The sequence below is a fragment of the Peromyscus leucopus genome, chromosome 17 (genome assembly GCF_004664715.2).
Source record: "Peromyscus leucopus breed LL Stock chromosome 17, UCI_PerLeu_2.1, whole genome shotgun sequence".
NCBI classification, from domain to species: domain Eukaryota; kingdom Metazoa; phylum Chordata; class Mammalia; order Rodentia; family Cricetidae; genus Peromyscus; species Peromyscus leucopus.
The window spans coordinates 271358-297128 of NC_051077.1; the positions used below are offsets into that span (position 1 = coordinate 271358).

At 44.4% G+C, this 25771-nt stretch overlaps 1 protein-coding gene across 2 annotated transcripts in view; it reads left to right on the forward strand.

Moving 5' to 3' along the window:
• Myo16 (myosin XVI) overlaps positions 1–25771 on the forward strand; it is a 485099-nt gene that overhangs the window by 197512 nt on the left and 261816 nt on the right. For both annotated transcript variants that reach the window (XM_028872308.2, XM_028872305.2), the window contains exons 5-9: positions 5184–5292; positions 13696–13820; positions 17758–17883; positions 21721–21796; positions 24306–24459. In XM_028872308.2, coding sequence (XP_028728141.1) covers positions 5184–5292; positions 13696–13820; positions 17758–17883; positions 21721–21796; positions 24306–24459 — 590 coding nt within the window. The remainder of the gene's footprint in view (positions 1–5183; positions 5293–13695; positions 13821–17757; positions 17884–21720; positions 21797–24305; positions 24460–25771) is intronic.

Sequence of the window (25771 nt, forward strand, 5' to 3'; positions counted from 1 at the left end):
GGCGTGAGATTAAACTCATAACAGGGATGAAGCATTCTGGTGCTAGCCTTTCAGTTTTCAGTAGATTTGTAATTATTTAAAAATGAGAAGTTACCAAAAAGTTTAATCACGTAGAAAGAAGTGGCATTTTATCATTACAATTCCATTACATGACTTTTATTAAGCTTTCAATATTAATGTGACAAAGAATTATTACTAAGTAAAACCATGCACAAACACAGTTGTTGAGATTAAATTGTTACATAGCACAAGCCAATAAAATGTATATTGGTCCATATGTCATCTGGCATGAACTAAAAAGAATCTCATTTAGAGGAAATGATATATGTGAGTCCCAACTCTAATACATCAAGAACAAAATTTAGGGCAAATTGGAAATTAAATGGCTTTCCAGCTTCAATAAATAGAGAGTAAATGTGCCCAAGGCCTCCAGCAGGATCTGCCAAGCATTCTGCTGCACACTTGACTTGAAGAGTCCCTGTTGGTTCTACACCTATAAAATGTATCACCTTCACTTCCCTAATTATAAAAAGCAACCATGGTGTGGTTGATTTATTTTTCTGAAAGAAATTCTAAGCTTTGCCTTGCACTTTATGTTGTACAAATGAACTTTTTGTTGGTCTGGGGATCTGGCTCACTAGTAGAGTTCTAAAGTTCTAACTGTAGGTAGAATGGCCTGAGCTGGACGTCCACACTGCAAGGTATTTTGGAGCTTGTGGTGGTTAATTTCAAAGGTCAGACTCTGGAATGACCTGAGCAGGGAGTCTCAGTGCAGGACTGTATGTGGGAGTTTATAGGTTGCCCTAAAGGTTGTCTGCATGGAATTTTCTTCGGTGGGTTTTTGGAGGTGGGAAGACTCACTCTAAATGTGGGTAGCACTGTCCTAGGGGCTGGTCCCTGGACTGAACCAAAAAGAGCTGGATCTGAGCACATGCACTCCTTGCTGGCTTCTGACTGGGTGTGATGTGCCCAGCAGTGTCAATCTCCTGAGTCCCCATCATGATGGACTGTCACCCAGAACTGAAAACTGCAGTAACCCTTTCTCCTGTAAATCGCTTTAGTCAGAGTACTTTGTCGTTCCAACAGGAAGAGAAAGTCAGACTAAGCTAGGAGTCTTTGTCCCGGTCGTTCTTCCCAAGTGAGATGAAGTATGGCAAGCAAGTGCTCTCAGAATAAGAAATGCAACATCTGTTGTCGGGTGCAGGATGTGATGTGTGTGGCCGTTCCACACACAGGAGCTTTCATGCATGTACAAACACACACATACAACACGCATACACGTGAACACACAAATATAAACATGCACACACATCTTTATGGCTCAGACCATTATGCTATTACCATATGTTTCTCTTTCATGAAGAAAAAGTGTGTTTCCCTTCTCTTCCCACTTTCAAGTCCCTTTACACATACCTGGTTTCTAATCCACATTTTTGTCTCTTCATGTACCTGATATATTTGTGATTCAGTTGCATTATTTTTTTAAGTTTAATAACTCATCCATTCCATTTTGTTCTTTTCCTATCCTTATGAGTATGGGACCATCCAATGGACCCACCAGGAGCCATGCCCTTAAAGGAAACTGGCTCTCCCTCCTTAAGAAGTCATCCAGTGTCCATAGTTCACTTGCTACAGGTGGGGTCTATGGACCCTTCCACGCTGGGATGCTGACTGGCTTGATCCCATGCAGAAAACAGAGCTGCTGTGAGCTCATGGGTGCAGCAGCTCGGTCATGCCCGGCAGGCACTGTCCTGCTCTATCTAGTCTTCCCTCCTCTGCCTCCTTCAATCCTCCTGCGCTGCCGTCTCCCTCAGTGGTCACTCAGCACTGGGGACAGGCCTGATGCTTTTGTCCTGTCGGAACAGGACTCAGCCTCCACAGTCATTGTTCTCTGGGCTTTGGTCGGCATCCGTGCACAAAGAAACGTCTCTGATGAGGACTGAGAGCTACGCTAACCCCAACTCTAGACTGCCCTGCCTCTGGCTCTACAGCAATTGCTAGAGCTGCCTGGAGACCCCACATTTTTAAAATACAGGATAACATTCAGTTGTTTTGAAACACTTAGCATTTATGACCTGTGTAGGAACTCTTGAGATTATTCTTTGTTATATTGAAAACTAATCCAGGCTTTTTGTTGTTGTTGTTGTTGTTGTTGTTGTTATTTGTTTTACTCTTTAGCTCTTTGGGTGCCTGCCACCCAACCCCCAAATAAATACACACAGAGACTTATTATTACTTATGAATGCCTGGCCTTATTTCTATCTAGCTTTTCTTAACTTATATTATCCCATCAACCTTTTGCCTCTGGGCTTTTATCTTTCTATATACCTTTCTTTACTTCTTACTTCATGGCTCCCTGTGTAGATGGGTGACTGGTCCCTGGAGTCCTCTTCTTCTCTTGCTCCCCGATCTTCTCTTCCCAGGTTTTTTTTCCTACTATATATTCTCTCTGCCTATCCTTATCCTGCCTACTTATTGACCATTCAGCTCTTTATTAGACCATCAGGTGTTTTAGACAGGCAAAGTAACACAGCTTCACAGAGTTAAACAAATGCAGCATAAAAGAATGCAACACATCTTTGCATCATTAAACAAATGTTCCACAGCGTAAATGAATGTAACACATCTTCAACTAATATTCCACAACAGCAGGCTCCACTAACCTTTTTCTATTTGAAAAATTTAATTTAAAATCTTCAACTCCCCATTTCTTTTTCCTTGTAATAAAACAATTGTTCTTATAATCAAATGCATACTCTGACACCCTACAAACTTAGTGTTATATTTGATGTTGGCTTCTTGGCTCCACACAGAAAGGCTCAGATGAGTATCCAAGGAAACAATGTAACAACACATCTACACCTCTCATGTTCATATCCATAGCTGAAAGCTGGATCCACCTCTAAGAAGTAAAAATTGAAATGTTAAACAGAACATCTTAAAGTATATCAAGTGCATGCATTGGAAGATTATATATATATATAGTCAAAATTTAAATGGTAACATCGAGAATTGTATTTTTAGTGAACAGAATCCCTTGTTCATTTTCATTTCACAAAACTAAGCTGATTTGCTATTTCTGAGTATCTCGAACATTTTTGATAGAAGCACAATTCCTTACAACGCTGCGGATTCCCATTGCATATGCTACAGGTTAGACCTTACGATGGTAAGAAATATCTTCTGACATTTTCAAGAAAATTCCTCCATTTTTCAGCTAATTGGCGCCTTTGTTCTGAAGGGACCCACCATCACTTGAAAGTTTACATTCACTCCTGGGTCAGCTCTGTGGATAATAAAAAGGAAAGCCATGACTATTCACTCACTACTGCTGTTTATGTTAACTTCAGAGAACAGTCGAACCAGGAAACTGGTCATAAAATCAGCTCCTGCAGGGAGGGGAGGATGCTTTTGTTCCGGCCCGAGTGGAACAGGCCAGTCTGACTCTGGAACTGTGTCAGGCATTTGAAGAACACCAGCTACCTTCTCACAGCCTGCGTATTTCAGTGAAGAAAAAAAACAAAAAAAAACAAAAAAAAAACTGGGTCTTTCAAGGAGTTTATAATTTGAGGCAGGTGGGGAGGCAAGGCTGGACATACTCTACTGGCCAGTTCTATGTCAACTTGACACCAGCAGGAGTCACTAGAGAGGAGGGATCCTTAACTGAGAAGATTCCTCCACAAGACCAGGGTGTAGACAAGCCTGTATGACATTTTCTTGATTAGTGATTGATGGGGGAAGGCCAAGCCCATTGTGGGTGCTGCCATCCCTGGGCTGGTGGTTCTGGGTTCTAGAAGAAAGCAGGCTGAGGAAGCCATGAGAAGCAAGCCAGTAAGCAGCTCCCCTCCATGATGTCTGCATCAGCTCCTGCCTCCAGGTTCCTGCCCTGTTTGAGTTCCTCTCCTGACTTCCTTCCATGATGAGCAGCAATGTGGAAGTGTGAGCCAAATAAACCCTTTCCTCCACAATGTGCCTTTGATTGTGGTGTTTCCTTATAAGCAATGGTAGCCCTAACTCAGACACTGGCCATGAAAGCTATGTCATTCTGGAGCCTATTGTCTAATTCTCTGTGAAAGATTAGACTATTCTTTCACCCATCAACCTCATAGACAGAGAGCAATGGATCCATGAGAAAGTAACATCCTAAACTTTGTCTTAGTTTCTTTTCCTGTCTTGGTGGGAAAAGGCCTAAGCAAAAGCAACTCAAGGGAGGAAGGGCATGTCCCAGGCCACAGCTCTGTGTCACAGGCCATCACGGTTCATCCTGGGTCTCTCCACTTTCAGGGTTTCCTCAGCATCTAACTGAGGACCAGAATTCCTCCCAACAATTTTAACTAGGAATATTGAATATAAGTAGCTATTAGCTATTGAAAGGGAATAAACTGCCAGCATTGAACAGGAGAACACTGACAAGGACAGAAATAGATGCCAGGAACAGATCCTCCTCCTGGGGCAGAGGGACAGAGGCCCGAGCCACGGCATTGGAGGGATGATGGTAGCTATGGCTGCTAAACACTTGGGTCTCCCTGGTGAATACAGAGCAGAGGGGACCATTGTTGTGAGTAGTTTTCGAGGGTCAAAGGAAACCTTCCACTCTGTCTGGATAAACACTGGGGGACAGGTGCACACAGCGGTGCCATGACGGTTTAGTTCTTGGAAGCGCCAAGATCTATAATAGTGTATCTCAAGAGGTCGGCCCTTGACAGTCACAGATTGTGCTTCTTGCTAGAAAACATTCTCCTGCAAAATCAAAACCAAGCAGGAGTTGTCAGCACAGACACCAAGCCATTGAAATATGAGGACAGTACCCAGCGGATGCCTGTGGGGGACAAAGACTGATGGAGTAGACTTCAGGACGATCAGGCCAAGCTCAGCTTGCCCGATGAGACCGCCAGTGTAGACTCCCTTCTGGCTGGAGTATTTCAGGAAGACAGAACAGCAACTACCACCAAAGAGCAGGGCTCCACAGCCACTCACTGAATCAGGTTTGGGTTTAAGGAGGAACCCAGGCGAGACAATCGTGCCAGCGCAGGGGATATGATGTTACAAGACTCGGAGGGACATTTTGCAACCTGGAGTCTCCACAGATTATTTAATGTATTTGTCTTTAAAAAAAAAAAAGTATCGTGGTTTTCTCTCTAATCCCTCAGCAATGTTCGTTATTTTTGTTTGTTTCCACACAGGCTGGAGCCAACGTCCTTCTGCAAGATGTGAACGGAAATATCCCATTAGATTATGCCGTCGAAGGGACAGAATCTAGCGCTATCCTGCTGGCCTACTTGGATGAAAACGGTAGCCCAAAGCTTCCTTTAAAAAAAAAAAAAAAAAAAAACTCTGCAGAAAGAAATACATTGGCAGAACCGTAAACGGGTATCATTCTTAGGAAAGGGCACACATTGTTTCAGACTGTGCTGACTCCCTTGGGGATGGAATGTGAGGCAGTTTCCCACTTTTGTTTATTGCCTGCCACTTTTGCAAACTGGCGGGCACCTGGAGGGGGAACAGCGAAGGAGATCCGAACAGATGCGTGGGGTCCGTAATTGGTGGGACTGGGCTTGTAATTATGAACTCTCCTCCCTGGGGACAGGAAGGGAAGTGAGCCACACAATTGAATTCTGAGCTAATGAGAGCCAGGTCACCTTGAGTGGATCCTCCAGGGCCGGGTGATCCCTGCAGGAATTGCAAGCCTATTCAGTGAAGACAAGGGCAGCATGTGCACATCCCAGAATTCACAGTGGCGCTCAGAAGCCAAAGCACCATGAGAAGAAAGCCTAGGATCAAAGAGAGGGCTGGCCCGATGAAATGGGGCTGCGCCCGGGTGTATCCCCCACAAGCACATTAATGACACAGCCCCAGCGTGAACCAGTGAGTCAGCTCAGCGTGGGCTGAGTGGAAGCCCCTGCTGCACCTGGTGATAAGGAAGGCTTGGAAGGGCGGATCCTGTCCCTCCTCTTCCTTGAAGATTAAATATAAATAACAGCCCAGGCACTCCAGCCCCTCCGGTGACCAGAGACAGTGTTCTGGAATATTCCGAGCCTCTGGAAGCTGAGGGTGCTCCTCTCTCTTCTTTAGAGAAGCGCTTACCTCACTGCCATCACATCTGCCTCCTCCACCTCATTTGTCTCCAAAGGTTTATTTTGAGGATGCATAGAATAATAATTAGTGCTTAGCAACCCTGATTTCTTCATGAGAACTCGTCTCATTAATTTAGAAAGCAAGGTGGGCGTGATTGCTACTGCCCCCCACCCCAAGCTAAAGGCCACCAAGGCAAGGTTAGGGCAAAAGCAGGCTTGGGGAGAGGCATGCAGCATCGTGAACTGCCCACTCAGAATCTGTGGGGCACAGCATTCAGTAGCCCTCCCCCCAGACGCCCAAGATTCCCATGCAGGCTGTGACCTTCTGGAGAAAAGTTCATGCATTCTACCAGGAACAAAACTCCAGGTGATTTGGATTTCCTAGCGGGCAGTTCAGAACTCCGACCTCTGAAGTGCTTCCCAGGCTGCACAGAGTTCAGGGTTTGTACAATAAATGCAGGGGAGCCCGAGGTTAACATCTTTGTACTACTGAAAAGTGGTCCAAGAACTCTTTATGTCACATGTTCTGATCACCAACATAGTAATGGTGACCAGAGTAACTCGGTGAACTGGCCTGTGCTGGTTCCTCCATGTGGACCTCCACGCCCATCCACTCGGACGTGTTAACTTTGTACAGCATTTTGGGTGTGCGCTGCCCCGCAGCAGTGTGGTTTCGTGACTCTCCTAAAAAAATGGCTGCAGAAACAAGACAAGAACAATGGCACTATCAATGGCCATGCCACATGGAAGGGGAAAATTCACAGGATACCCCTGAGCAAAGGACGGCACTCAGTTAATGACTGCTGGGCAGAGAGCTAACCTCCCCCAGGGAGGAGCCCTGTTATTGGTTGTCCAGAGTGCTGAGCCTTGAAACCACAGACACACAAACAACAAAAACAGACGCAGCAGGTTGTATGTGTGTGTGTGTGTGTGTGAGTAAACACACATACACACATACATATATACATACATACATACATACATACATACGTAACAATGATAATCAAATCGAGGCTGTCAACTTGTGAGTGGGAAGCCTGGGAGGGATTTAAATGAGAGGAGCTGGAGGGGGAGGGGAGTTTTTACATTTCAGTATGTACCCCCCCCACGCACACACACACAAAATAAAAGCTCGTTTGAGGGACTCAATCATGGGCGCTGAAGAGATGACTCCGCAGCAGTGAAGGGCACGAGCTGCTTTCACAGGGGCCTGAACTGGATTCCCAGCACACATGCTGGCACATCCACCATTTGTAAATCTAGTCCCATCGGGATCGGATGCCCTTTTCTGGCCTCTGTGGGCACTGCATACATGTGGTGCACATGTACACATGCAGGCAGATGTAAATCACACACACACACACACACATACACACAAAGTGAATGAATTTTTAAAAAGATAAGTCACAGGCTGGGGGTAAGCCAAGCCTGGTGGAGCACAGCTGTCATCTGTCACCTGCCTGTGAGGACAGGAGCACTGGGACATTGGGTCACTCTGGGCACGTGAATCCCTTTCTCTAAAATAAATTAACAAATGAAACAAATAAGGAAATGCAGAAGAATTAAGTCAACTAAAACTCTAACGCTGAAGGAACCGAGCTGTCTCGCTCAGCCAGGGAACCTTTCTCGTGGCTGTCTTATCCGCTCCTGATCCCTCCTGGGCCGCAAGACCAACCTCGGTATCTCCACCTGCAAATGTGTGAGCATCACTGACAAGCTTCCAACCCACCGAGGCATTGTGTTTATTAGAAAAGCTTGATTTCTGCAAAATCAATATTTTCCATTGTATGTAAAAACCAAACCAAACCAAACCAAAGCAACTCTCTTCTTGTGGGAGGTGGATGAAAATATTGGAGAGGAGAAACCAGAGACAGTCCCTGATTCTGCTACAGGGAAAAGCTGTCACCATGACGGCTGTCACGATCAGTTTGCAAAAGGCAGGTTAGCTGGAACGAACTCAATTTAATATCTCTTTAGTTTTTAATTCTGTTTTCCACTAGCCACTGCTGCTGCTGTGGCCTGGCCCCTCCTGCCTGCCCTCCGCTGCCCTCCTGCACAGCTGCTGCTGTCCCTGTCAGAGTCCCTCCTGCTTATCGGTGTCACCTCCCCTGTCCCTGGTAAACACTGTCTAACTCCATTTATTCCTGGCCCCCTCATTGGTGTGCCGTGAGAGTTTTCTGCCGTGACAGCTGGGACTGATGCCATCAGAAATTTCTAATAGTCCAGGGTGACATTTTTGCTATTATTTGTCTTGTCACCACACTATTCTTTGCAGGTGCTTGCAATCGTGGGGTGCTCCCGGCTCTGCAAAATCCTGTTTCAAATCAGATACTTATCATCCTGTCAGGTCGGAGCACAGGGGGCAGAGGGGGCAGGAGACATCGTGAACAAGTTGATTACATAGAAAGTCTCTGTTGCAAGTTCTAATTGTACCGTCACCACAGACTTACACTGTAAAGCTGGCTGCAGCAATTAACCTCGGCTCAGTGCCGTAGGTTCCAGGGCTGTGAAATGAGACCCACGCTGGGGCTGACTGAGCATCTGATGAATACCTCATCTCTGCACAAGGCAAAACAGCTGGGCATGCAAGGAAAGCAATCAGTTCTGAAATGAGCCTCTGGGGGAAGGAAGAGCCCAGGGGAGGGGGAGCTCAAGGTGGCCAGGACAGAAAACAGGCATGAAAAATGTCTGCATTTGTGTGTGTGTGTGTGTGTGTGTGTGTGTGTGTGTGTGTGTCTGTGTGTGGTATTTATCTACCCCTTTATTCAGCTGCCCATGTCTGTATCTCTACTTGCAAGTATATATGTATCTATCCATCCATCCACCTTCCTATCTAATCATTCATCCCACCACTTGTGTATACATGTATGTGTGGATATGCATCTGCATAGGTGAATCTATCATCTGTCTGTCTGTCTGTCTGTCTACCCATCTATCTATCTTCCTATCTGTCTATTTATCTTATCTACCTTCCTTCCTTCCTTCCTTTCTTTCCTTCCTTCCTTCCTTCCTTCCTTCCTTCCTTCCTTCCTTCCTTCCTTCCTTCCTTCCTTTCTTTCCTTTCTTTTCTTCTTTCCTTCCTTCCTTCCTTCCTTCCTCTTTCTTTCTATCTATCTATCATCATCTATCTGTCATTTTTTTCTGCACACTTTTCCACCTAGTCTCCCTCCTCTTTCCACCCTTTTAGGAACTAGTTGTTTGTCTGCCCTGTCCCTCAGTCATCCACTGCTCAACTTCCTACCCACTGAGAATCCCCCTGTAGTAGCTGCCCCTGGATTCGTGAACTTACTTTCTGGGACTCATTTCTCTGTTCTTTGAACTCATATTTTTGTGACCTTGCATGGTGTGGACACTGGCCAAGTCTCCCCTGAAGTGGTCTTTCCATACTTTGCTCCCTCCTCTTGAAACTTTTTTCTGTGATACTTTGGGGAGCCACACTCATATCCTTAGGTCCCCACTTATGAACTGTTTCTGGGCTTTGTCCTTGAGAAACATCCTTCTAGGACAGGGTGACATGGGTGCTAGGTGAGCTCACCCTTTGCTTGCTCTGCCTGCTCCCAAAAATCACTGCTCTGACTCAGGTGCCCTCTGACACCTTCAGTCCTGTATGTCAGTTTCTTGTGCATCTTGAATTGGAGGTCAGATGGTTTGAAATAACTTGTCCCGTGTGAAAGATACTACTCTCACTCTGTGGCCCTTATTTACCATTACAATGGCAATGTAAGCATCTGAATGCCATTTTATTCTTGCTAGTCCTTCTTGTCTGGGTGTCACAAAGTCTTATGGCACCTGCTTCCTTGATGCCTCTAGACCTTGTCCATACCTTCACCAATCACCCAGTTTCTGCCTTAGTTAAAAGCCTGGTCTTTCTAATGTATCTTAGCACAGTAGCTTCCAAGCCTGGTCTCAGTACACTAGGCTTATCCCTCCCCATTCATCCTTCAGAGGACCCTCCAACACAGTCAGCTCAGCAATATCTCGACCTTTCTTTTGCTTAACAAAGTTTAATCAAGGTCCTGTTCGGGCACCAGGCTCTTTCAGAATCCCACATAGTTGAGGTAGCAGCACGTTCCAGTGTGCATGAGACAGTCCCTTTGTGCCTGCTGTTCAGGGGCCAGGACAGGGCGAGGCGGAAGCAACATTCCCCTCCGCCTGAATGTGTTTACTGCTCTTTGCTTACATCACTGTTAGGGATTTGCCTGCCTGACTCAGTAGCCTCCCTTAGTTTCTTAGGAAGTTTACCATGGAGTCCCAGTGAACTAACTTTCAGTTCTGTAAGCTAAGAAACCACATGCTAAAAGCATGTTGTGGCATGTCATTGAACTGCAAATGTCTTTTTAGATCTGCTTGGCTGTTACTTCCATTTTGTTGAGGGCAAAATTATTTTTTTATATTTACTCAAGTGATGATGTAGAGATAGATGTAATAGAGAATAAAAACAAGGGTGTGCAGATTCCTCGGACGCTGAAGGTTCATGTGTGGTTATCTCACTAACCTGCTAAGGAAGGCAGGCTTAATTTTCCCCTGAGACCACTGCAGAAGGCTTCACAGAAGTGATGTTTATGCAAACATTAGGTTGAGGGGCTGGGATACATGGAGAACCACATGGGTTCATGTGAGTAGGGTTTACAGAGAAAGTGTCTGGATCAGTGTGGAAGAGAGACAGTGCAAAGTCCCCTTGAGCTCAGGGACACTTACAGGGACAGTTCAGCTGCAACACACACTGTGACACCACCCACATAACTCAGCCTCAGACAAAGGAGGTTGAGTTTCTATAAAAACAATGGGTCGTTCAGAACGGCAGTGGAGCAAAGTTAGACAGATTAAGACTGACTTAACATGTTAACACAATTCCAGTGACTCCTAGTACCCATAGTCAGCAAAGGTGACCAAGCAATAACTTCAGTAACAGATTTTCCTTAATTCTTAAATTGAAAGAATTACCGGATTCCTCCCAAATAATAAATCTAAAGAATCCTCAGGCTTATTCCTTCCAGAAAATAATATGAACATAAATTAGATTTCTTTTTCACAATAAAGAAGGGAGAATGGAGACTGAGCCCACTCTCTATCCCTGACTAGGTTTATGGTGGTGGGAGAGAGCTCTGCCAGCTTGGTTGGTATATTCAGAGGCAGTTAAAGATACTTGATTGGCATGAAGAGATAGAATTTCTGTTGTATTTGGCTAAGCAAAAAGAGGCTTCTTCTTTCCTAAAATTATAACAAAAAATCTAAAAATCACACTTTAGTTGGCATCAGATTTGACTCAAAATTGAATTCAAATCAATATAATGTCAAAATATTCCCTGTGGTATCTTGGCAACGGGGACAAGAAATAAGCTGTTTGCTCTTCTGTGTTGGGTGTAGACGGCCTTTGACGAGAGGTATCCTACCTCCACATTTTAACCTGCCTTCCACGTTGGCTGCATTCTACATTTATTATTTAATTTCAATTAGTTGTTTAAGCACGGTTCCTGGAGATGCACACTTCAGCAAGCACAACAGCATTGTGGAATTTCACCAGGCAGTGGAACCTTAGAGGTTTCCATTGCTTCCTCTGCGAATCTCTGCTGATGTCCATGAAGCATGCTCAATACTTAAATCACATGTCCAATTCCATAATCCTACAAATGAGAATGCAGTGACTTGTTGTTTCCCCCAGACCTCAAACGCCCCATTACAAAAGGAAGTCTGTTGGTTCTTCCAGCATGATACATGGTGATCAGAAGGTGAGGCTCGGCCAGGGTGCTTCTGGTCTGGGGTGCTGTTGACACAGCTCTGTGCTTCACCACAGTTGGCTAACAACCAAAACTCACTTTCATGAACTCTTACTAAAGATCAAATACTCTTCGGTGTGGACCATGTGTTAATTCAGTACAGTAATTGATCAAACAGCATCTGTCCACCCATCCTTTCAAATCCAGATGCTGAGGCAGAGGACTAGTTAACCCGCCTATATTGACACAGGGGAGGCATCTACATTCATAGCTGTGAAGCCCAGATGACAGGGTTCTGGGCATTTCCGCTCTTTTCCCTACTCAGGTTCAGAGACAAGCCTTTGGGGAACAGATGTGGGGAGCCCACTGAGGAAAGGGGAAAGTGTAAATGGCCTTGCTTACCACATACTTATAGATAATGTACTTGCCATGGCCTCTGCCCCGAGACATGCCTTAAAACTGTGAACTGTAACCTCAATCCCTTGGTTTGGATTTATTGTTATCCAAATGTTATCCAAATAACAATTTGCTGTTATCCAAGTGCCTGAGGATGCTGAAGCTGAAATGACTTTTCTCAAAGTTGGTCTAAGAAAGTAAATCTCACACTGAGCATGTCAGGAGCATCATTGCAGAAACAGTGTTTGGACCCACTGGAGGATGCTTTCTTTGGATGTGTGCAATAAGGACTCAACCAGATAAGACATAGAATATGTTCATGACAATGGCTAGTTCACAGCCAACACTTCCAAGTAGGAAATATCTCACTATCATCATCATCATCATCAACACCATCATCATTGCCATCATTATTACCATCACCACCACCACCATCACCACCACCATCATTGTTTTCTTCACCTTTATTTGGAAACAGGAAGAGGAACCATAGTCTCTTCTCTTTGGAACCTTAGTTCAAATGGCTGAGGTTTATGAAGCCCAGATACCTTTCTCAGAATTGAACTAGAAAGCGATAAAATCTCATGATGACAGATCAGAGACATCAGTCACCTCAGTAAAGATCTGTGTCTAGGAAGCAATGATAGGAACAAGGACTCCATAATGAGAAGATGAGTTACTTTAGAATTGTCCTACTCTGAAATATGAGGAAATAAATGCTGATAAAAGTTGTGAGCTGAAGTAAGGAGACTTGTGCCGCTAATGCGCAAGCCAACACTGTCTGTCAAGGATGCTGGTTTCTCACTCAGTGTTGGGTATCTATCCTGACATGAATAGCCCTGACCTGTTCAGCTAGAGCAACCTTTTAAACTTTTATCCTGAAATAAATTCACATATACAGGAAAGTGTCAGAGTCCTAATAAAGAACCCCCAAATGTGGTTTGAAGCACCCCTAATGCCAGCACCAATGCAGCTTGGTATATTTGTCAGAACTTCTGAGTTAACATGTATAGAGTATTGTCATGAATTTCAGACTTTGTTGATAGGCCGTTGGTTTCTCTGAAGAAGTAACTTTGCTTGTCCAGGACATCACACTGTATTTATGAGCAAGTATTTCTGGGAGAAAATCTAAGCAAACAAAAACCATGACTTCGTATCTTCTTTCAATCTAATTAATTTAAGGACTTGAAAATACTTTTGACTAGCGCATGTGGGCAATTTATACCGGTATATTAAGTATGTTAGTCTAGTAACTTAGGTATTCCTGAGCAGCCTGCCATGTACTAACATCCTATCATGTTGGGGGAAATGATGAGTTGGAACTTAGTTTTTACCAGGCAGGCTATACTTAAGTAATGATTACAACAGGGTGCATTCAAAGCGAAAGAAGTCTTGAGTAGAGGAGGAGAGTTGAAGGGGGGAAGAGGGCTCTGAAAGGAGTGTGTTGGAAGACTACCTTGTCCTGGACCCCAGACTTTCCTTGGAGCTAATAGGTCTTCTTCTCCCAGGGGTGGACCTCACCTCGCTGCGCCAGATAAAGCTTCAGCGGCCCATGAGTATGCTGACAGACGTCAGGCACTTCTTATCTTCAGGGGGAGATGTCAATGAGAAGAACGAAGATGGAGTGACGCTGGTGAGCAAATGAAGTTGATTATAGAGCGTGTAATTGGATACAATTTACCGTTCAAAGGGGTCTTTTATCATAAAATAATGCACATATATTCTTTGAAGATACCTTGGAAAACACAAATTAATAGAGAAGAAAATACAAAATATTTATACCATGGCCCAGAGAGGGCTTGGCATCCAAGCTGATGTGTTTTCCTCAACTATTTCTACACATGCCATTCTCACAGGTTTAAAATAAAATTCTGTGTCTTATTTTGTCAATATGACTTTTGAGATGGAACTTTTAAAACGACTTTCATTTGGGTTCTAAATGAAACAGACTGTGGGTTACTTTTTTTTTTTTTTTTAACTAATTCACTTTGTAAGGTCAATCAAACCCCTGCCGTTACCTTTTATTTGGATGAGAAACAATGCAGTAGCTTAACAGTAAAGTGATCTTGGGGTGAAGAGGTGGCTCAGCATAGAGGGGCACTTGCTGCTGCTTTTGAGAGAACTGGGACTCAGTTTCCAGCACCTATGTGCTAGCCGTTAAAATATCATTTTGTTGGATTGAGGGAGGAGACTTTAGAAAGAGTCACAAGTTCTCAGTTCACCCTCCCCATGTGATGGAGCAGACATCAGAAAATAGAGATGGCTGCCACCTAAAAGGGGCTGGAGCAAGGAGGGTGAGGTTGCTTGGGGGTGCAGCCGGGCTCTTGGCCATCTCAGAGGAGGCATTAGTTAGTCTGAATAATGGAATCTGAAATCCTTAATTAGAAAAAGGCTTTTTGGAGCACAGTAGCAGTGTTGGCACTGGTGAAGTCATCAGTTCCGTCCACGGGAGAGAGGGTTTGAGACAGAGCAGCAGCGGTGAGGGAGATCAGAGTCCCGGAAGGAGAGCAGACAGTGAGGCTGGGGGAGAAGGATGAAGGGAGAAGGAGGTGGCAGCTGAGGGCAGGCTGTGGGGTGACTCCTGGGCTTAGTCACCTTGGATACGGTCTTCTGCAGGACAGTTAGTGAGCCATCCGACTGGGGTGGCATGGCCCACTGACAATTCACTTATTGCTTTGAGTAGACAACTCCCACACAATAGAAGCACAATAAGGCCCGGATACAATGCACTAGGTAATAGTGCAACTCTGTTTGTGAAAAATCCCTGCCCAGGCACCTGCTCCAACCCCTGTTTAGACTCAGATAGCAATCTGCCAAAAGAATGCATGCAAACCTGCATACAGCAATCATTTAATCCCTTCAGTTTTGATGTTCTGTGTGATTCTTGCTTTTTATTGAACAGAAGAGAACACAAAAGGCGTAAACGATTTTCTGTAATAACTGAATCCCCTGGGTGCTATCTGTGAGCTTTGAACAAGAAAATAGCAACAGATAAACATCTAGGAGGCTATCCAGGAAGTGATGGCAGCCAATGGGGGGCTGTCTGGGACAATTCCGGAGTCTGAATGGGATCGTCTGTCTGTTGATGTGTGTCATTGCTGGGGGGTTTGTTCTGGGAGGGAAGCAGTGCCTTTCTGTCTATTGTTAGATATCATGATAAGAAAATGCCTTTGTCTACAGATGGATTTCTTAGACTGAATTGGAATGCCAGTTGTGGTTCAGAATGAGGCATCATTTCTCACAGTTACATGGCTGTGTTCAAAGGATCAAACTTTTGACAAAATGTTCAGTTGCAATGATCTGCTAGTGCAGTGTTGGGTTTTGTACACTTTTGACTCCTTAATTAGAATGTCCAACAGAACAGCCAAGTACAGGCCTTTAAAAAATTTAAATAAATCTTCTTCATAAAAATTAAATAATACTTCAGAAAATAGTATAGGTTTTTAAAGATGTTTATTTAGTTAATTATTATTTATTTATTTGTATGTGTGTGTGTGTTTAATGTGCACTGTGTGCATGAAGGTGCCTGTGGAGGCCAGAAGAGGGCATCAGATACCCTGGATCTGGAGTTACAGGCAGTTGAGAGCAGTGTGGATGTTGGAAACCAAACCCAAGTCCTTGCAAGAACAGTAAACATTCTTATTTTCTGAGCATTTCTCTAGGCCTCACACTTTTGTAAACACCATGTTCCATAGAATCTGAAGTCAGCGTTTGGAGTCTGAGGGCATACATTTCCCCAAAGATCTCACTGCAACCCCTGGCCACATATTTCTAACACTCAAGTTCCTTCTCTATTTCTGTTGTTCGTTTGTGTTACTGGTCACTGCTGGTTGTGGAATTTTTTTTAAATGAAAATAGATTTTTTTTCATACAATATATTCTACTTATGGTTCTTCTCCCCCAGCCCCTCCCAGATCCTCCCACTTTCCCACTCACCCAAATCCACCTCTCTCTCTCTCTCTCTCTCTCTCTCTCTCTCTCTCTCTTCTCTCTCTCTCACACACACACACACACACACACACACACACACACACACATAGCGCACGCACACACACATGCACACATATCTCAGCCACTGAGGAAGTAAAAACCTTTGTTCATCTCACTGGGTAGATGTGGAAGAAGTGAGTTTCCTTTATTTATATATATATATTATTTATTTCTAGTACAATGGCTGTCCTGAACCCACAGGTTACTAAATGAATGAATTGATTTCTCAAAGATTGATCTTTCATTGACTGTTAACACGACTTTCGTGAAAATGTATCAACCTTGTGTGGTATGCTCATGTAGAGTGTCAGGGGTCACAAACCTTCAAGAAGACCATGTCAGTGAAGGGGGCTTCAAGTTTTACACAGACGTGATGTGAGGCAGGAGCAGGCAGTGTCGTGGTAGCTGGAGAGTGGTGTCTATTTCTAGAGAAGCAGAGATGCAGCTCTGAAATCCTCTGACACCCAGATGGGAGTGTAGATGGCAATTGTATTAGAAAGGGAGTCTCCAGGGACCCTGTCACTTCGGGTGTTTTCCTTCAGTTTTGGTTGAACTCCTAGGGGAGCCATGGTGGCTTGAAAGGACAGTCCTCCAGCACAGCGTGCAGTGTGGTGATGGGGGCTTGCAGATACTACTGTGCATTGCTCTGGACATCCATGCCACGTTCTTAAAGTTCCACTCCATGTCGCCCAGAAGGAGCCTTGGCCAGAAGCCATCAGTCTGCCTTGTGGCTGAATTGTTTGGACTGTAACTTAGGTGGCATCAGAAATGGATCCACCTGCCCCAAAACTTTATGCATCATCCCTGCCACTTCTGTTTTAGCCCTGGATTCTGGAATTCTAGCCTTTTCCATGTCTGGGACCAAAACCTACTGGGGTTACCTGCTCAGGCTGTGTTTGCTGTACCCCATCTGTATGCCTCTGGGCTTCTGGTTCCTTCTGATTCCAAGAGACACTGAGGTAGTCGTGTATACAGGTGGTTTGCTTGTCCTAAAATGGTAATAACTAGGTCAAATACCTCTTAAACCTTCTAATCTTAATCACACATGGGACCTCTCATTACTAAATTATACCCAGGATAGACAGCTTGCCTAAGACAGACAATGAAACTTCACCACTATCTCAGGAGCCCCCAGAATACCTGCAGCGCATTTCCTGTGTCTGTGTCACCCCACTCAGCACCAGGGACACTCCTTGAATGTGGGAGCTAGTTAGCAGATCTTTGACAGGTGGGCCGGAGGCCTTGAGTGTGCAGTTAGTGGGTGTGCGCTTTTAGCAGCTCTCGTTACTGCCAGAGGGAGCTCAGGGGGGAGCGGGGATTACCTGGGAGAAGTGCACACAGTCAGTCAGAAGAGAAATGGTGAAAACCTGCCATTGCTTCACGAGTCACAGCGTTTCTCTCAAAACGTGCTAATGATGACTTACACAAAATAATAAAACTACAAACCTGTGTTTTTGTGTAATTTTATAGTGTCATGGTTCAGATCCAATACTTACTTAAATGTCTAAACTATTGAACCAGTAGCATTGGCAAGACTACTTTTCTGCAAAGGTAGAGTGACAACCATGCCCGTATTTCAGCTGCACATGGCTTGCGCAAGCGGCTACAAGGAGGTGGTGGTGCTCATCCTGGAGCACGGCGGAGACCTCAACAGAATGGATGACGGGTACTGGACGCCCCTGCATTTAGCAGCCAAGTACGGCCAGGTAATGTGGTTTTCCAAATCCTTTCTGGAATTTTATTAACAATTTACAAAAAATAAAAAAAAACCCTTCATATTTAATTTTGATTTGATTATAATTTATATGCTAATCATTATATAATTTAACTTCTAATGGTATTATCCTACTATGCAAATAATTTAATAAGGAAAAACATTTGCTTTCCCGAGGGCCCATGAAACTTACCCCTTTGAGCTTGCACATCACGCCTGAACTCACTGGAGAGACGCTCAGAAGCCGTAAATATCCCTCACAGAATAGGGTTAGTGGTGCTTTCACACCGCGGTGCTGCTGAGCCAACCACGCCAGTCCCTCTGTGCTCCGTTTGTCTTTTACAGTTAGGGGATCTAAAGTCAAGTTACATTTTTATGTCCCGTTTTACTCTGCAAATTACACTTCGTTTCAGTGAATAAAAGAAGTTGGATTAACTACGTTTGTGCTGCTGTGACCAATGACACAAGAAAGGCGCCTTCGATGATGAAAAATTTGTTAGGGTTCAGACCTTCAGAGGGGTCGGCACATAGCTGCTTGGATCTACACATTTGGGTGGAGCCGAGTGGCTGCAGACGGGTTAGACACAGGGGCGTCATCCCTGTATGTGGTTCAGCCACCTGTTCCAACTCCATGAGGGAACTGAAGAACCGCAGGAAAACGCTGCTCTGACGCACTCTAAGTCCAATCAGAAAGAATGTGAAAATGGACCAAACAGAATCTCTACCTCTCATGTTTGTGTGCTGGTTTGTGACCTTTCCCCAGAGAACTCGGTTTCCAGACGTGCCTCCTTCCAGAGGTGGCCCCCGACCACACCGTTTGCAGTCCGTTGCTCACCACTGCCCCGGGAAACGGAGCACACCAGCCTGGAAGCTGGTCACTCTCTTCAGGAATAACAGGACTTCTCCCCCAGCGTGTCCCAGCTCCCAGAGGCACTAGACAAGCAGTCTTGACAAGGCGGTGGTGACCTGAGACCCTGACCTGACACCTCATGGTCCCGTGAGACTCTCAGGTGCTAGAGCCGGAGGCAACGGGTTTCTGTTGCTGGCAACTCCACTCACCTAATCCGTTTACTCACACCCATGCTTCCTTGCTGGAAGTGGACGTGAAGAGCATGTCAACAGTACTTTTGAATAAATGAATTTTTTTCCTACAATAAATATTGAAAAGGAAAACAACGTTCTTGTTTAAAACACCTTTCCAGAGAAGTGTGTTTCCTTTCCTCCAGGGAGTGCAAATGTGTTTAATCATTTCAACAGTTGCATTGCCCAATTGCTGGTTGGCTTCTAAGACATTCTGGGTGCGATTTTACTCCAAACTATTTTAAAGTCAGAAATTCAGCTCAAATCTCTTTGCACAGAAAACTTATTTTTTTTTTCATATTATCGCTAGTAAAACTTCAACAAAAGTAGTATTTATGTTCCAGAACCAGTTGTTTTTGTGATTTCACACATGCATATAATGCATTTTGATCACAATCATCCATCCATTCCCTTCTCGTCCTCATTTCTGCTTTCATTAGGGTTGCTTGATATTAATTAATTAATGTATGTTAATTCATTGCCTACAGGAGAATGGGTGGGTTTTAAAAAAAGTGGGGCTTATCAGTGAGTACACCATTGATGAAAATGCCCCTCCCCCACGATCCAGCAATCATTAACTACGATATCTCCTGGAGGAGGAGGAAGTATTAGCAAGATATTACCAGGTCTGTCAGTTACTCGTATGAATCATTTGAGAGTTACATTTTGTGCCCCCTCATGATTTAACTGAGCTCATTGAGAATTTAAATTATAAACAGTGATTCAAGCCATACTTGTTCTAGACATGAATCAATGGGGAATTCATTCATTGCCTGTTACTGTAGGTTAAACATGAAATGTAGCCCACAAGCTATGTGTTGAGGCTCTTGGCACAATGGGAGGTTCTGGAATCTCTAGGATATGATTCCTAGTTGGAAGAAACAGGTCACTAGAGATTGGAGAGAGAAAGGAGAAAGTGTTCCTTTTCAACATTTATTGTAGAAGTTACTTCCCTGTATCGCATCCGCCACATGCTCCCAGTGGAGGCGTGATGTTCTGCCCAAGCACATGGAGCCACCATAGACTAAACCTCAGAAACCATGAGATCAAGGAAGTCCTCCCTTCTCTAAGGTCCTTAGCTCAGATATTGGTTATAGGGACACAAAAGTAACTAATATAGGTAGTTAGTACCAAGAGTGGGGTGATCACTGTAGCCACATCTGAAGGTGTGGTCCTCAAGACCTTGGGACTGATTTGTAGGAGAAATCTGGAGAAATAGACTAGAGAAAGACAAAAGACAGGGCTTAATGTGAGGTTCTGGTGGATGCTCAGAGGGCCAGAATGCCGAGAGAAATGTGGACAGTGTAGACTGGGATTCATCTGTGTTCTGGCGAAGAATTGGGCCACATTCTGCCTGAGTCCAGAAACATTTAGTGAGGTTGAATTTAAAATTTAATTATGCTTTCATTAGCTTAGAAAAAGGCAGACATGTTACAGTCTCTTGATGTAGTTTCACATAACCAAGAAAATAAATGGATCTTAGTAAATCCTGACAACTCAGATGATTCTGAAGTGCACAGGGAAGCCATGGAGCAAGGGTAGAAACATGCACAATGGGATTTCATTTCCAAGGTCACAAGCAGACTGTGCAATGTTGTGCTTAGGAGGACTGTGACTACATTCCCTAAGCATACAGAGAAGCGGAGTGATAATGGGGTTTAAACCCATATGATGGTGATCAGTGCTGGGAAATTGGGGTCAGGTTAGACAGATGCAAAGACACAATGGCGTTCTTTCAAAGTAGGCTGGGCCAGGTCAAAGGCTCTGGGGTAAATGTTTTCATGCATTTGACCACCCAGAAGCATAACAGTGGCACTAGGGACTCAGCCCATCTCAGCTGCACCAGGCGTGTGCTGCACCACTGCACTGCACTCCTGCCTCTGACCCTTCTGTCCTATGTGTGTGAGTGTGTCTCCCGGTCTGTGCAGCATTGTGACGGATGTGTGGTGCCAACAAGCCAAGACTCGGCTGAATGATTAAAGTGAATAATAAACTGAAGCAAAACACCCACTAGTAGATGATCTCTCCACAAAACATCATAAAAGGAATTTTAAATGTATAAAATGTCCTTTTCAGACCTTCAGAACTTAAACCCCACCTGCTAAATTTTTTTTTTCCTAATATATAAATTCTGAAGTATAAATTCTGAAAAATTGAAGTTTGAGTGTGTGATGTACTCTGAGAAGAATCTGGGGATAGTAAGAATGCCAAGAAGAATGTCATCCTCAAGCTCCTGCCATGTCAGATGCCTTGAAAGAGCAGCAGACATGTGCCGCAACCATGTACCCTGGGTGATTCCTGATGAGTTGGCGCCCAGGGTACTTACTGATGGTCCTCAGTGCCCTGGGTACTTCCTGATGGGTCTTCATTACCCTGAGTACTTACTGATAGGTCCCCCAGTGCTCTAGATATTTGCTGATGGTCCTCAGTGCCCTGGATATTTAGTGATGATCTTTAGCCCTGGGTATTTGCTGATGGTCCTCAGTGCCCTGGATAATTAGTGATGATCTTTAGCCCTGGGTACTTGCTGACAGTCCTCAGTGCCCTGGATATTTAGTGATGATCTTTAGCCCTGGATATTTGCTGATGGTCCTCAGTTCCCTGGATATTTAGTGATGATCTTTAGCCCTGGGTATTTGCTGACGGGTCCTTAGCATCCTCAGTATTTGCCGGTGTGTTCCCAGTATCCTGTGTACTTACTGATGGGTCCTGCGCGGCAGTGCTGATTGAAGTTGTCTTTATGCTGCAGACAACCCTGGTGAAGCTCCTTCTGTCGCATCAGGCAAACCCACACCTGGTGAACTGCAATGGGGAGAAGCCATCAGGTAGGTTGGAGCATGCTGGGAGCCTCTTCCTCTTTTGACATGGACACTATTCACCCATCACTGGTGCAGTAAGAAATGTGAGTGGACATCTGGACGCCCACAGCCCCAGCAGGTTCGTCTCCTCGGCGTTGTGGGAGGGTGACGGCAGTAGGTGCTGCCGGGTTCCCACCACCTCCCGTTCACATAGATTTTACCCACTGAGCCCCGCACCCAGGTCACCCCACGTCACGCCAAAGTCTATTTGATTGTTGCTGAACTTGTTCCTCTACTGCTAGCTATTCACTTATTCAAATACTTACTATCATAGTGTGCTTTTCTATGTGAGTATTTAGACCTAAAGAAACAGAAATTAGTAGTCTGGTGCTAACTCAGATCCCTAAACTCTCAACTTATGATTTCAGAAGTGGAAATACTTTTGAAGATTTCTATAATCCTTTTTGTCACTAATAGTTCCTACATCTAATGTTCTTAGTTTTGTAGCTTTTAAAGTTTAACTACTGCTACTTACCGTTGTTAATTTTACCATATTAAGAAGAGAATTCAAAAATAACAGAAATGTCTAGCATAAGAAAAATATAAGAAACTTTAGTGGTAAAAATGTATCGTTAAAACAAAATAAATGTGTTGTTGTTGCTGTTTCTTTCACCGGGGCCCTTTCTAACTTAAAAGCCCTTCATGTTTCAACCCTCCTTCCAGTCACTTCCAGGAGTAAGTGTAAACCAGGGTGAGGAACTTACTCTCTTTCCTGTTTGACTGGAGTTAAATGCCATTGCTTACTGCTGAGTGCTCTATTGTGTCTGTGTAAATAAACAAGGGTCTAAACACATGAGGGTGCATTGCTTAGCACCCTTAGTAGCCTCCAAAAGCCTCCAACCTTAGAGTTAAGCTAATACTGAGAGTCTAACCATCTTAACATGAACTGAAATTGGTTTTAGTTAATTTAGTTCTTTAAACCTAATCACAAGAATTAAAATGCAGCTTTTATGTGGTATATACTTGTAACTCCAGCACGAGAGGCTGAAGCTGGAGTTCAGTGCCAACCTGGGCCAAATGCTGAGTACCAGATGAGTCAGGGTTACACAGTGAGACCCTGTCTTCACATAAATCAAATAAAACAATAACAAAAAAGTGAAAAGACAAAAAATGTAGTTTTTTATTTAAAAAAAACATTTTTTTTTTTTTGCTTTGTATCTTGTCTGTTGGTCCTCTCAGGAGATTTCATGGCCAAGTGGCCACTCTCAGCTCTTCATCAGGCAAAGGAAATACAACTGACCTTTGGTCTTAGGACTGCCTGTCCCTCCATCCCAGTGTTTTTCTCATTTTGGGTGTAGTGTCATGTGTTACACAACCGATTCCCAGTGGCAGTTGGCTCTCTGGAGCCCAGTGAATGATCCTGCTTGTGGCCTAGCTCCAGCCCTGGCCACTTCTGTGTGGACACAAAGACTCCGACAGCCTTCTCCACGTTATCCCGGCAGAGTCCGCCATCTTCCCAGTTCCTTCTTCATAGAACCGTTGCAGTGAGATGCAGCACGGGGCGTGTCATAGAACCTCAATAAATGAGTGTTCGCTAAATGAAAATGTCCTTTAGTTATGCAGTTTCCATCTGGAAAAATAATTAGCCAGGTAAATAAAATGCCACATAAAGGACACAAATGGGGCGCTCTTGTGGTGGCTGAGAAAGTCACCGTGAATGCCATGTTAAATTCTTTCCATTTTCCCAGGGCTTGGACTGGGGACAGACATAGTAAATAATGTCTAAGGTAGTCTGCAGTTTAGTTAATAGGTGCACTAGAACTGCAGTCTCCCAAATGAGGTGCTCAAGGTCTCTTCTCCCTTTCCCTGCCTACTCCTTGATCCTAGGCCCATCATGACAGAATGCTGGCAGTCACACCATCCCCTGAGAGCTAAACAACTTTGACAAGCCTATAAAGCCACATGCCTAGAACGTACAGATAATGGCTGTCAGGCTTAGTGAGGATGGGGGCAGTGGCTGCCTCTGCGGGGCTCTCAGCTGGTGTCAATGCAGACCCTTCTCCAAGCTCACCAGGTCTCGCTGGCAGTTACTGCTGGTCATACATTTGAATGATGGATATCTGTACCGCAGCCCAAGTGTGTCCAGGGGCCACGGGCTAAAGACCTGCAGTGGTCTATACTTCCAACAAAAACAGAAAAGATCATGGCAAGCTGCCAGATGCACAGCTCTGGCTCAGGGAGGAGCTATGGTGTGCCTTCTCTCCCGGTGGAGTGTGCACACATAGCCTTACACGCTCAGCTTCCCTGTGACTTTTCATTACTCATCACCATATATCTATCCTGAATAGATGTCAGGACAGTTTTGGATTTGTCAGGGCTGAGATTTTTACCTTGACCCTAAACTTCTGCTGTCTCTTGGTTGACTTGGTGTGTTGACTGATACATCCTCAGTTGACGCACATCTGCATTACTGAGAGGAAACACTGATCTGCTGCTCCTCACTGCCCAGGTCTGACGTCTTCACTGTGTCTTGTAGATGTTGCTGCCTCTGAGTTTATTGAGGAAATGCTGCTGAAAGCCGAAATTGCCTGGGAAGAAAGGATGAAAGAGTCTCCATCTGTCCCTAGCTTAGTACAGGAGGAGCTGTATGATGAGATCCTTCACGACCTCCCACAGCTTTCCACTAAGCTGTAAGTACTTTCAACCCAATGGGTTGCAGTAGCTGGGCAATCCTCTGGAGGCCAGCTGCCTTCTCCTCTCCTCTTGACTCACCCACCACTTCACAGACAGAAGAGCCTGTCTCTCAACCCAAAGTGTTGTACGTACAGTAGCTGTTTGTCACACAGTTACTAAAAATGTCAGTTGCAACAATGAGTTCAGCACAACTAAAGAAATTAGTGGCCTCAGAAGACTTCACTATGAAGTCAAGCTGTTACCTTTCCAGTGGTTCTGACAGCAAAGATAGTGTACCCATCGTTCTTCTAGATCTTAGCTAAACTTAATGTAAGCTTTCCAGTGGTTATCATAATGGCTGACTGTCCTGAGGGAGTAAATGCAAATATACCTTATTTTTCCTCTAATCATAAATGTAATAAACCCATACTTTCAAAAAAAAAAAAAAAAAAGGTAATGCTTAAGTGTTGGGTGGGTGGTGGGGTAAAAATTGCCATTGCATTCAAGGCCTGAAAAAGTAATAAAAAGTGTGGCTGATAAGAAGAAGCCCACTCTAGTTAGTTTACTGGGGGACAAGTGTCCTTTGGACTCATAATATGATCACTATTTTCACTTTGAACATTTTGGTTCTCAGCAACTTAATGGATCATACAGCCAAACATGAAGTACCCTGGATAGAAAAAGCAGAAAGCGTACTAACAGTTACTGTGACTGGAGAGAGGCCAGTGCGAACGGACTTCTCATAGATGAAGGGTTTCTTGAGAGGATGGAAGTGTGATTAAAGGGGGGGGGGTTGTCACTGTGATAGCAACTGATCCACTCTACCTTACCACTGTGTTACGCCTTTCCAAATATATAGACAGCAAAACATAAACACCACATCATGCTTGGAGGGAGGGATCATGGGGCCCTAACCAAACCTGAACAACTGACAACTCATGGAATATGGAGGAAGAAGTCACTGCCCTCAGCGATGTACAAAATAGTGAGCCCACCCAAGCTCCAATGGACAGGTCCAGACCATGGCCATACAGAGAGTCCTCGTAAAATCAGTGAGTCGCACAACACAACAGGAAGATATGAATGTGGAAAGGGATTCTGTAGGGACAATGAGGTATGACAAGGGTGGAGGAGAAGAGAAGGTGAGAGAGAGAGAGAGAGAGAGAGAGAGAGAGAGAAACAGAATACCTTCAATACATGTATGAAAATGTCTAAGAAGAAAACTAGCCAGTAAAAAAGAAAATTTCAAAAGTATAAACAAGATTATGTAGAGTAGGCACACATGCTCCTTCACACAGTCTATAGTTTCTTTTGTGCTTTAGTTTACTT